This window comes from Oryza glaberrima, chromosome 10, assembly GCF_000147395.1.
Source record: "Oryza glaberrima chromosome 10, OglaRS2, whole genome shotgun sequence".
Classification (NCBI taxonomy): Eukaryota; Viridiplantae; Streptophyta; class Magnoliopsida; order Poales; family Poaceae; genus Oryza; species Oryza glaberrima.
The window spans coordinates 14,575,145-14,587,805 of NC_068335.1; the positions used below are offsets into that span (position 1 = coordinate 14,575,145).

Genomic DNA, 12,661 nt, shown 5'->3' on the forward strand with positions numbered 1-12,661 from the left:
GGTGTCATTTTTATTTTATTTTTTCGGATTTTTTTTCACACTCAGGATCACGATACAACCAACCACAAAAAAAATTTAAACTCGAACTACCACTTAGCTAAGTCTGAAAATAGCTAGCATACCACTTAGTCTACTTTGCACCTTCACTAAAATTAGACCATAATTCCTTTAGTAAAACCCTTTGATCAGCATGTTAAACATAATGCACTCTACCACTATATGAAATTACTTAATCTAATTTAAAATATAACCACATGAAATGACATATATAAGTTAAACAGTACATAGAGATGCAATTTTTTTTATTTTTATTTCATTTTTTTGATATTTTTTTCACACTTAGGAGAACATAGGAACCAACCGTATAAAAAATAAACTCAAACGGACAAAATATATGACTTGTAGAATTTTCCAAAACTCTACCGAAACGGACAAAATATGTCATCTATTAAAATAGGCGTAACTTTCTCATACGGACTCGGAATCAGGCAAATAATATATGCACGGACATCTACAGAAAAAGTTACATCCAATTCTCCCCTGCTTTGCCGGGTGCGGTGATATTAAAACCTCCAAATTCCGCTTGCAAGATTGTGTTTTCGAGGAGAGAAGTTTTTTGGTAGAGCTTTGGGAAATTCCACATGCCACATATTTCGTCCGTTTGAGTTTATTTTTTACATGGTTGGTTCCTGTGAGTTCCTAAGTATGAAAAAAATATTAAAAAAATAAAATAAAAATAAAAAAGTTGCACATCTCTCCTTTGCACTAGTTTGGAGAGAGAGGAGAGGAGAGGAAAAATTCTATATGTCACATATTATGTCCATTTGAGTTCAATTTTTCTATGGTTGGTTCTTGTGTGTCCCTAAGCGTGAAAAAAATATCAAACAAATAAAACAAAAAAAAATTCGGGGGGGAGGGGGGCGCCAGCCACTCTGGCGCACTCCCCTTAGCCACCTCAGCATCGCCCTGCCACGTCGGCAGGGGGACGGCGCCAGAGAGGCTGGCGCCGTCCTGTTGGACGACGGCGCCAGCCACTCTGGCGCCCCAAAAAGGACCATTTTTGGGATAAGTTTTTCTAGGGATCTATTTGCGAAATAAATTTTTTAAAAGGACCAAAATGTGAAAAATTTAGAATCATCAATATCTCCCTTAACTCGTTTAAAATCTATACCCATGAAATATTTTTTTAAAAAAAAAAACTCTCCCAAAGACAAGTTACAAGTGCAGTCAACCTACCCACGTTAATTTTGGCCATAATTATTTCTAGAATATAGATTTTCTCATAAAAATATTACCATACAAAATTTTTTTGTTGCAAATACCTTCACATGTGTTATCATATTGCATTTTGTGTATTTTTTTCATATTTATGAAAAGGGAATTTGGGTGTTGTAACTATTTGGAAAGGGACATTTGGAAAAGTAGAAACCTTTCTCAAATCTCAACCTTTCCAAGTGATCTCAGTTCACTTGCAAGTGTCAGTCAAGTCAATCGAATGAAACATTGGATTTAGGCGAATCATAGTTGGACTATTATAGTATTATCCTTTTTTTCTGAGCGAGTAGGATATTCTGGCGGACTGGTGGGGCCGCTAGAAATCCTCTCCTCTCCTTTTTTTAAAAAAAAATCTCTTCCTCGCGCGGTTACGTAGGCGTGGGCGCGCTCGTGTTTGCCGTCGCGTCGCGTCGAGTCGCGCCGCCACCAAACCAGAAAAACGCGCCCGAGTCCGCCTCACTCTGTTTCTCGCTTTGGATGGGCGCGCACACACACTGTTTCTCGCTCCCCATCTACTACCTCCTCGCTTTGGATTAGGCTGGAAATTTCATCCCAATCTTTGATATCAAAGCAATGCATGCAATACTTCTCTTTCTCTTCCTGAAATGATTAAAAATTATATGTTGATAGGGTTGACCTCCTGAGAACCTGGATGATCTCCAAGGCTGGAAACAAAAGGGGATCAATTATTATTTAAACTCCTAATAACGAAGTGCATAGCTTTTCGACAACACAGTGCATAATTTCCTGGCTTACTCAAGCTGAGTACTACATAAAATAGAAGCAAGCATTTGCCTTCAGATACAAAATTCAGAAGCAAGCATCAGCAGACACACAATTCAGAAACAAAATTGAGAGTGAACTGAAAGGTGTACATTTGAGTCCCAGTAATACCTATACAAAGAATTTGCAGTTTTGAAATTTAATGGATGCGAGGTTAGGCACACACAAGAGGAAAGTGCACCCAGCAGCTGCTAGGAAACTCAACAAATTTCTTTGTTCAGAGAACATAGTACTACTATGCAGTTTCAGTTATTAAACCTCCTTTTTCTCCCTTTTTAGATAAAAAAAACCATTAAACTTCTATAAGTGGTGTTTAGCTGTGATCAATGGTGATTAGCTGCAAAACTAATCAAATCATCAAACTGAGGAACTTGCATCTGACAGCAATTCAAAATTTTCTTAAGACCCTAGTCAATATATACTCTATATACAGAATAGGTGCAGATGATATACTCCCTCGATAATGGCAAGATGGAATTAAGGTGCTCGCCACAAATGAAATGGTGAGGCTGCATTAGACAAAGCAAGCAATCCGATTAATCCTTACTTATATGAAGGATGCATATAGACGCATGAACATATGCATAGCCTGCCAAGACATTATATTGAATAGCATGACAAGATAGGCACTCAAATTGGCATTGCAGTGCGTAGAAACAAAGCAGAATAAAGTGAAATAACTGATTATATTAATTTGTGTGTTCCCCATATGTGAATTGGCCAGACTTACCCATCAAGCCTAGGTTTTATTCCAGCCATAACAGTGTACACGTCCTTCCATACATATCACCTATTATTGATCACCTCCAAGAAATAATATACTACGACAATTAGTCTTAGTAAGGAGTTCTTTATACTTGTTCAGGCTTACAGTAAGGAGCTCTTTATACTTGTTCGGCGGCATAGGGGCTAAAGCCATCAGTGATCAATGAGACCTTCGCCACCCAGCGGTACTACTGTCAGCTTAGGAATTGTTTTTAGTTGCTAGCATTATGGCTGAGCATGATTGACATTATGGTTTTTAGAGCATAGGCAAATGCCTGTGGAACTCTCTTAATATCACGAAACATAACAATGACAATGACCATAGTTTGTTAATTTGGAAGTCATGACCAGAGTATAGAAATCAAATGTCAAAATCAGTTTACTCTGCCATAAGCCTTTCCTAGGATCGGGAATAACCAATAAACTTTTAATAGAGGGTGAAAATCATCATTTTAACTCTGACCTGGTTTTTGAGAAGCATGCGCCTGAGTGTTGATTCCTAAGTGGCATACTTTTAAAATTGCATCTATAAATACCCACAATTCTACATCATAGTGGATACATAGTTGCACTCAAATCAGAACTATATGAATCATCATTAGCTGATTGGTTCACCTTGACAAAGGAACATTAACCGAATCTACAATAAAAATGTAAGTGAGTGCAGCCTGGAGGAATGTATGCCATGTCAAGGGCATAGAACTGATATTGCATATCAGCCGACAAGGCTGGGCAGGGCATATCGCCGAAGGATATCCAGTAAAATAAATAGAATTAAATATCTTTGCCATCTGTAATAATATGCAATTACGAAATATCTCAAGATATACACAGGTGACATGAATCTATATAACCCGAAGATGTAAACAGTTGATCAGAAGATTGACACGATATTACTTAAATTGAAGATGATGGCATATATGTTATTTAACTTACATAATCCTAGTTTTTAGCCCAATGCTTGAAGTCAACCTGATCAGTTAGTAAGAGTTGTGACCGCATAAAACTATTTGACAGCAGCAGACCATGCAAACAGCTTAACATGATCTATTATTCAAGAACATCATTATTAGCCATCAGCAGGTTGTATAAGGTCCAAAACAAAAGGGAAAGAGACCCAGAGAAATTGTTTCAGTACAGAGAGCCAGGAGGATTAACCTGTTACTGGGCATACAAGAGATCAAGACCCTGACCTTTGTTGTTGGTTCTTTGGCATTGTGATAGCCACGAGTCCATGTTGGCTGGTGATCTGCTTCCTCACTGTGCCGACAGCTTCCAGGGACGAACGGTTTGAAGAGTCGCCTGATAATGAAATATGAAACATGTCAGAAATTTTCTTCTAAAAATACCTCGGGAAAAAAGGGCATAACTGCATCACAGCAACAAGCAGACCAAACTGTTTAGTGGCAGGTGTCTAGGTGATCTCCAACTGCAAACAAAGCAGGGCATCATTGACGCCCAATGCATGAGAAAACAAGCAAGAAGCAACCATGAGAGGAGTAAATTTTCCTTGAATCAAAGTATACAACATCATTTTGTAGGCACAATTGGCAATAGCATGCAGAGGAGTAAATTTTACTATGCTTCATTCTTTTGCATCTGTTTTTTTTCTCGGTCCATGGATCTAAAAGCTCAAATTGTTTTAGCATATTGAAGGAAGGAGATGCTACAACATACCTAGAGAACAGAATATGTATGGCTTTATTGAATCTGTGATGTCCTTCATCATGACAAGAGAAGAGTGCTGGTTAAAAAGAAGCAATACGCATCAACAACAACTTCTGCATATGGATATACCACACCAAACGAATGAAAAACACTCAAGAAGTTAGGTCACTAAAATCAATAGCTTCTTCAGTTCAATACTGAACTCCAAACGCATCCTAAAGGGGACATCCATAACAAACTTCACAGATGCACAGCTGTTCAACTAGAGCTGCAAACTTCTCTTTAGGTAGGCAAGATACACCTTTCTTTGAATTTCAACGGGAAAAAGATCAAGAAGAGCTTGTTACCAGACAAATTTACAATCTAAAACCAGAAAACAAAACTGAGCACCACAAGAAAGCTTTGAATAAATAGATCAAGATGAATGTTCCCTAGTAGTAGCTTGAGTTTGGAACAAAAAAACATTTGATCAGGGTATATCAAGGTATTACGAATGTCAAATTGTCAATTACTTCAGTTTAACATGCAAGTTTACATTCTCATGATCAACAGCCCAACACCGTAAAATATAGAAATATACCATGATGAACCCCAAAACAAAGAGAGAATATATCATAGATACAACGAGAAAATATAGTCAAACAAATTGGCATATAAGCAAGATCAACAAATTAATCTAGAGTTCTAGACTCAAGAGAAATGAAAATAAATTCAGAAACTTAGCGATACTTTTTCTAGTAAAAATCACCGTAAACTTACAGATTAGACACAACCAAACTAAAGGAAATAGTAAAATTGAATTTGCATTGGCTGCTCATTGAAAATTTGCATGAAGGAAATTGGCCATTCCAGTGTTGTAATTATGGTCTACAAGAAATGAGCACATCTTTTGGCCCAAAGTGTGCAAAATGCTACCAATTCACTATCATGTGAACAAAGAAACTTTTGGAAAGGAAGCAGCTAACTGCATTTCCATGTATTGCAACAATAAAGAACCTTCTCAAGCAGTCCATTGGCAGTGCTATATCATATGAGAAAAAGGTGAATCAGGGAAAAAGTTGATTGTTGCTAAGCAGCGTAACACTGTGAAACTGAACCATTAGCTCAACTTCCTAAAGATGCGCACACATCAGTAAACCTATACAGGCAGTGAAACTGAACTATGTCACAAGCATTTGGCTGAGGAGACATACCAGTAGAAAGAAAATGAGCAATGTGCACACAGATCAGTTGTACTTGAACCACATATAATGGATGGACTTGATAAGAGTTTAAAAACTGTAACCTCACAATGTCAGTTAAATTGAACAGATGATTCAAGTGATCAAGTCAGCTATGTATTGAATAATTTTCTTCCATCAAGTACAAAAATATAGTGTAGAACAAGAACCAGCAGAACCCTCAGATATACTGAAGTGGACTATCTACAGTTGATCCTTTTCCTTTTATAGACAAAACTATACAGAAGAAGTACATTCAGTCACTAACTAGTTAGTCACAGCTGATTTGGGAGCTGCATGTACGTGCTTGAATTGGGTAGGCACCCGCCAACAATCATCCGACCATAGGCAGCATAGGCACTATCAGTACTGCCGGAAACACTGTATCCCCTAATAAGAGCGTTATACGTGAAAACGTTAGGCTTCCAGCCTTTCGTCAGTAGCTCTTCATACATTTCCCCAGCTTCAGCAGCCTTCCCTGCTTTTCCTAAGTGGAGAATTAGTGAATTATAAGTGTACAAGTTCGGGACAATTCCCTTCTTCTGCATCTCATTGAATAGAGAAACTGCTTCCTCTAATCTTTTTGATTTTCCAAGACCATCAATGAGCAAATTGTAAGTAATTAGATCAGGTTCAAGGCCCATCACTAATAATTGCCTAAAATATGTTAGACCATCATTTAACTGTCCTGCCTTGCAGAGTGTGTCAATAATAATCGTGTAGGATTTTATATCTGGGTTTATTCCCTGGTCAACCATATCCTGAAACAAATGACAGACCTTCTCTGTATTACCAGCTATTCGATGTCCATTCAGTAGTATATTATAGATAGTGCAATTGGCCTTGCATCCATACTCCAGCATCTCATTGAAAAGATTTTCTGCATCTTCTATCCTTCCAGCTTTTAACAGGCCATCAAGAAGAGGGCCATATGTGCATGGTGTGGGTGAGAAACCTTGGCTCATCAAGTTGTAGTACAAATTAATAGCCTGCTCCAACCTTCTTGACTTTACAAGACCTGAAATGATTGTGTTATAAGTAACATAAGTTGATTCATATCCCTTGCGATGCATCTCTTCTTGAACTTTTAGCATTTCCTCTATCCGCATTGACTTTCCCATGGCATCAAGAAGTAAGTTGTAAGTAAACTCATCTGGACCACAACCGAGTTCCTTCATTTCAGCAAACAAGCCTTCAGCAATATCTATTAGGTTTTCATCAACAAGGCCACAAATCAAAGAATTATACGATCCAGTTTTTAGTGAAACTCCAAAGCTCTTGAACTTTTTGACAAGTTCATGTGCTTCAAGAGCTTTCTTCTGCTTACAGAGATGCTTAATTAATGGGCACAAAAAGAAATCATCCAAGGTAATACCACTTGATGCTATGATCTCAGCAAACTCAATTGACTTTTCGGTGCCAGCCTTCTTTAGTATCCCTTCCATTAGTGAATGGCATGAAGACCTATCTGTTTTGGAACCAGGTTGGAGGAAGTATTCCTTGATAATATGCAGAGCTTCCTTCATCAGTCCAATTTTCACAAAACTTGGGAGGATAGTACACAGTGTTGCATAATCTGGAATAAGAACCTTCTTCATCTGACAAAAAATACTGAATGCCTCATTATATCTTTCTTCTTTAACAAGGCCATATATAACAGTGTTGTAAGACGAAAGATCAGGTATGCATCCTTTCGTAGTCATACTGTATAGCATATCAAGTGCATCATTAACTGCCCCGTTTTTGCAGAGACAGTCAAGAATCGTATTGTATGTTATCAAATTAGGAGGATAATTACTGTGGTACATTTCTTCAAGCAGATGCATTACCTCCTTGACTTTACCTTCCCTTCCCAATCCTGCCAAAAGTGTATTGTAAGTCCCATCTGTTGGCTCTAGATTCATTTCTTTTAGTTGATAAAAGATCCGCCAGGCTTCATCACCCCTGCCTGCCTTGTAGAGTGTATCAATCAAAGAATTCACGGCAAGAACATCAGGAACACAATTATTTTCAATCATATCATAGAAAATCTTCACAGCTTCATCAAATTTTGATGCCTTGCTGCAACACTTGATCATCATAGTGTAGGTGATAGTATCCGGAGAAACCCCCATAGCTTTTAATTCATGAAATACCCTTTTTGCCATGCCAAGTCGACCAGATTTGGCAAGACCAAACAAAACAGCATTACCAGCAACAACATCTGGAACAATCCCTTTGCTCTTCATTAGTTCATATCTTTGTATTGCCTTTATAGATTCACCAGATTTTCCATAGTAATTTATGAAAAGAACATGCGTGTAACCATTTGGTTTAGGTCCATGGATATCCATATATTTAAACAGCTCTAAGGCATCACCAAATCTATCAGCTTTAAGAAACCCCGATATCAGCGAGTTGTATGAATACTGCTCAGGCACTATACCCTTTTGTTTCATCTCATCAAACATTTCCAAAGCTTCAAAGACCCTCCCAACTTGGCACAATGCATCAATAACTGCTGTATAAGCAACAACATTGTCATTGTACCCATCAGCTTTCATTGCATTCCAAATTTCCATCACTGATTGCGACTCACCACTGTCACCAAACTTATCTAACAGAGTAATGTAGGTCACTCGATCAGGTTTTTGATCACTCTTTTTCATCTTCCAAAAAACATCCTTGGCATCACTGATACGGCCAGCATCGCAAAGAACCTGTATAAGCACAGTATGGGTAATGACATCCGGCTTACACCCCTCATTCTCCATTTTCGCAAGTATCCGATAAGCTTCATCGAATCTTTTGGCTTGTCCAAGAACTCGAATACAGATGGTGTAGCTATACACATTCGGCTTCACGCCATGAGCCTCCATTTCACGCAACAACCAAAGAACCGTCTCGACATCCCTCCTCTTCCCGAACGCCACCATCAGCACGGAGTAGGTTCTCACACTAGGCACAACACCATCCACCATCATCACCTTATAAACCTCCAATGCCTCCCTATCAAACCCAGACTTCACAAGGAAATAAACCAAGCCATTGTACGTGTACGTGCTCAAGACGATCCCAGCCTCCTTCATAACCGGCAACGCCACCGGCGCGCTCCGGAGTCCCCCCTCCACACCGAGCCCTCCGAAGATCGCGGCGAACGTGCCCACGTTCGCCTTGACGATCTGCCTCTGCATTACGTCGAACACCTCGGCCATGTCCCCGACCCGGCCATGGTCGCGCATGAGGTCGAGCATGTAGTTGCACGACGCGGTCGTGTGGGCCACCCTGGGCCGCCGCGCCGCCGACCTGAACCGCTCCAGCGCCTCGGCGGGGCCATCCGCCGACCTGAGCGCGTGGATGACGTCCTCCGCCGCCCTCCGCTCGTCGCGCGGCGGCGCGCGCGGCTGCGCCCGGGCGCGGCCGATTCGCCGCTTACTGGGCCGAGACGGCGATACTCCAGGTGAGGAAACCCCCGCAGTCCTCGACGACGGCGGCGACCCGCCGAGGACGCCGGAGCAGCAGCAGACCTCCAACATCCGGCGAGCAGCAACAACACCACCTAAAAATTCCCAAGAAGCACCAAGAAACCGAGAAAATTGCAAGAAACATCAGTGAGAAAAGCTGCATATACACAACAGGGGCGAATCCAACTTGAGACGAACAAACAAACTGTTACTACTTGTATTAAGGTTAAGTATCAGAAATTAAGAGAAGAGCTTAACGAACGCAAGCAAATTCCAGGCAAAGGTAGTCCCGGTGGGGAGAGAGGGATGAATCAGGAAGAGGATGCGGATGCTCACCAGGATCCCCTCCCCTCCCTTGCTCTGCTCGCCAGATGGAGATCGGCGCCCCTCCCCTCCCCTGTTCAGCCGAGGAGACGAGACGGGAGATATTTTTCTTTTACGCCAGGGAAGGGGAAGATAGGGGAGAAGTATCCGAGAAGAGGTGAACAGTGGAAAATGATTAGATAAGGCCATAAGCGAGAGAGAGCCTCAGGTAGAGGGATAGCAACGGGTGCATACCTTGGGGGTCCCTTGTGGGGTACAAAATATCTAAATATTTCTATTTAAATACCCATATCCGTCGCGGGTATAAAATCGTTCTCATACCCATATCCGTGCGGTGCGGGTAACAGGTACCCATACTCATATAATCGACTTGTAGTATTTATAGTTTTCTACTATAAGTAGCCATATTAGAGTTATAAATCATCAATATTTTCTCTAGCAACAATGTTATTAATATTAGTGTTATTAATATTAGTGTTCAAAGGCGAGTAAAAAAAATATACAACCACATTACATAATCAAGAAATCAAATAATAATTTCATATAACTATACTAGAACAATGCTTAAGATGTGAAAGGAGTTTTATGCTATGATTTAGTAGTCGTTGAGACTTATATTGCTCATAGTTTTAGACTTAATCAACGGGTTTTTTTCACTCGCGGTTGGTGGGTACGGGTGGGTAAAGAAAAGACCCATACCCACGTACCCAATGGGTAAGAGTTTTCGCCTGTCAGTAGACCCATTAGTATAAGAGTTAGAACATGATTAGTTTCTTGTAGAGTAAAAACCCGTCGGATCTCGGGTTATGGATCCCCATTGTCATCCCTAGGCATAGTAGATTGGTGGGGTGAAGAGAACGGAAGGGCTCAAAACATTTTGACACATATTATAGGGACATTTTGCATTTGTCAAGCAAGAGAATAGGAAAGTGCTCCAATCTACGGCGTCCATTTCAGATCTAAAGGCTAGCAATAGCATGTCAGCATTCTCCCACCGAGAAGTACTATTGTACCGGATACTTCCTACTTCCCAGATATTCCCTTCATCCCATAATATAAGGGATTATTCTCCACTGGGTAAGAATAAAATACTATAATACCCTATTAAATCAGATTTGCTTATGGGTGATTAGGTAGTTGGGAGTTGTAGAAATTTGGACCCGCTCTCTTCCAAATTCGTAGTATTAGGATGTGTCGCATCCACCTAAAATTTTTTATATATTGGGACGGAGGGAGTAAAAAGGTAAAAGTTATACACCGATTTAAAACCACACAGTAAGGTAATAAATAATTATTAAGTGTAATTCTTTTTTGATGAAAACCTTAATATAACACTAATAATAATTACATCACATGATGTTTATAGATTTTGTATGATAGTAATACAAACAACGAAAATTGATGAATAAAATAGCCTGTGCGTTGTATAAGGAAATAAAAACATTTTGAAGCTAATAAAGTTCATGCGTTCACCACACCACGCGTCTACGTCTGATCCTACTGCTAAAACAAAATATGCACACAACACCTCTAAGGAATATGACTTCTAAACGACGCCTCCAAGGAGAAAAACGATAGCGAAAGCGTCGCCGCCGCCCGTCCTAGAGAACCAGGACGTGGTTTTCACCTAAAGAACCCATTGGGAAACGATAGAAAACACAGCAACGCCCCAGGGAAAAAAGGGCGTCCGCAGGTGTCGCCGTTGCCGGCTCGCCTGTTGTTCTACTCTCCCACGCTAAAGAGTGCATGCCAGTTCAGCAGAACCACCCTCTAATCCCCTTCGACGCGCAACCACCGCGCCGACGCCTCGCCGCCGCCCGGCCATCAAAGAAGAGTCTCAACCCTTGTTGCGCTTCAAGTCCACCCACGTGATTGGGTTGGAGAGGGAGAGGGTGAGAGAAGAATGGATCCCCTCTCCCCCGCAAAAGGGAAGATGCCAGGAAGTAAGCTCGCCGCAGGCTTCAACACCCCCCTCACAACATGACCGTCGTCACAGCCTCGACCAGGCCGCTCGTGTTCCAACGGATGCCTGGTCGCATCGCCGTTGCCTCCGTTCTCTCATTGCGGCAGCCTCCGTCCTCCTCACCGTCCACTGCCGACCACCAGGAGCGTCACCACCGCCGACGGGCTTCACACCGCCCTCGCCCGCTCCATCACGTTGTTTAGTCGTCTCCTGTCACCGGCCGCGCGCGCCAGTTTCTGCCGCCGCCGGCCGCGCCTCTACTGCCTCCCCCACCGCGGCCTCCGCCGCCAGCCGCCAGACGGCGCCAGCCGCCAGACGCCGCCAGCCACCAGCCGCGGCTTGCTCCGGCCAGATCCGGATCTACCTGCGGGGAGGCCAGATCCAGCCACGCCGGTGCCAAATCCGCCGCCTCCACGCCGCGTCTTCAACCTCGCTCCGCGCGCCGGCCCGCCTTCCATGCGCAAAGCGCCGTCAAGGTTTGGCCTCGCCGCCGCCGTCCCAGCGGCCGCTCGGGTCTCCGGCAGCGGCGAGGGGAGGGAGAGGAGGAGAGAGTGGCGGCGGCAGTGCTAGGTTTTCCCCCGAGTCGTCCGCGCGTGGGCGACCTACTACATTTCTGAATTCTTTAACCTAAAGGAATGCGGAGATAACCTTTCTGAATCTTGAAGCCGGAAGATGTTGCTTACAGGAGATACTGACATGAAGCTTAGGCGATATGAGTTTGCAAGTAACGAAGTTGATGAAATGATAAGGTTTGGGTGTTTCTTTTCTCCCCCTGGAGCACTCTTCATGGAGAACTGCATTCGTGAGTAAATTCATCGACTCTAAATTCATAGTGGGCTTGTGTTTAAATTGCTGAGTTGCATCTGTAATAATTCATGAATACTGTAATTTGAATGTGACCATTCGTCTGAAATGTTCAACCTGAAAGAATTATAATCCATTGCATAACTTCTACATGAAGATTGGTCTATCGATGTCTTTCCTGTGATTATTGACATGAACACATACTGCCTGACAGGAAACGTTAAGTCCTTGAATTTAAATTAAATGTTATTTTTACAGCCTGATATCCTGCCGTCATCTGATACCCCAGCAAACAAGATAGACATTGTTATCCTCAGTCGTTGAAAGCACAGAAGACGCAGCAGAATCATTGGCATTCAGAGCATGACAGTAGCGAGCCACAGGAAATGTGAAACTCTATCAGAAAGAGAATCAAA

General features: G+C 41.9%; 1 protein-coding gene and 1 long non-coding RNA gene across 2 annotated transcripts; both read right to left on the minus strand.

Annotated features, from left to right (window-relative positions):
* Positions 1-1,358: 1,358 nt before the first annotated feature.
* LOC127786451 (uncharacterized) lies at positions 1,359-4,232 on the minus strand. The gene is made up of 3 exons (XR_008019974.1): positions 4,216-4,232; positions 4,017-4,125; positions 1,359-3,463 (listed from the first exon to the last, which is right to left on the minus strand). It is a non-coding gene; the product is annotated as an uncharacterized LOC127786451 (long non-coding RNA).
* Positions 4,233-5,812: 1,580 nt separating this feature from the next.
* LOC127786450 (pentatricopeptide repeat-containing protein At4g31850, chloroplastic) lies at positions 5,813-9,611 on the minus strand. Its single transcript, XM_052313862.1, has 2 exons — positions 9,491-9,611; positions 5,813-9,249 (listed from the first exon to the last, which is right to left on the minus strand). The coding sequence occupies exon 2, from the start codon at positions 9,224-9,226 to the stop codon at positions 5,987-5,989; it is 3,240 nt and encodes a 1,079-aa protein (XP_052169822.1). The 5' UTR covers positions 9,227-9,249; positions 9,491-9,611; the 3' UTR covers positions 5,813-5,986.
* Positions 9,612-12,661: the final 3,050 nt, after the last annotated feature.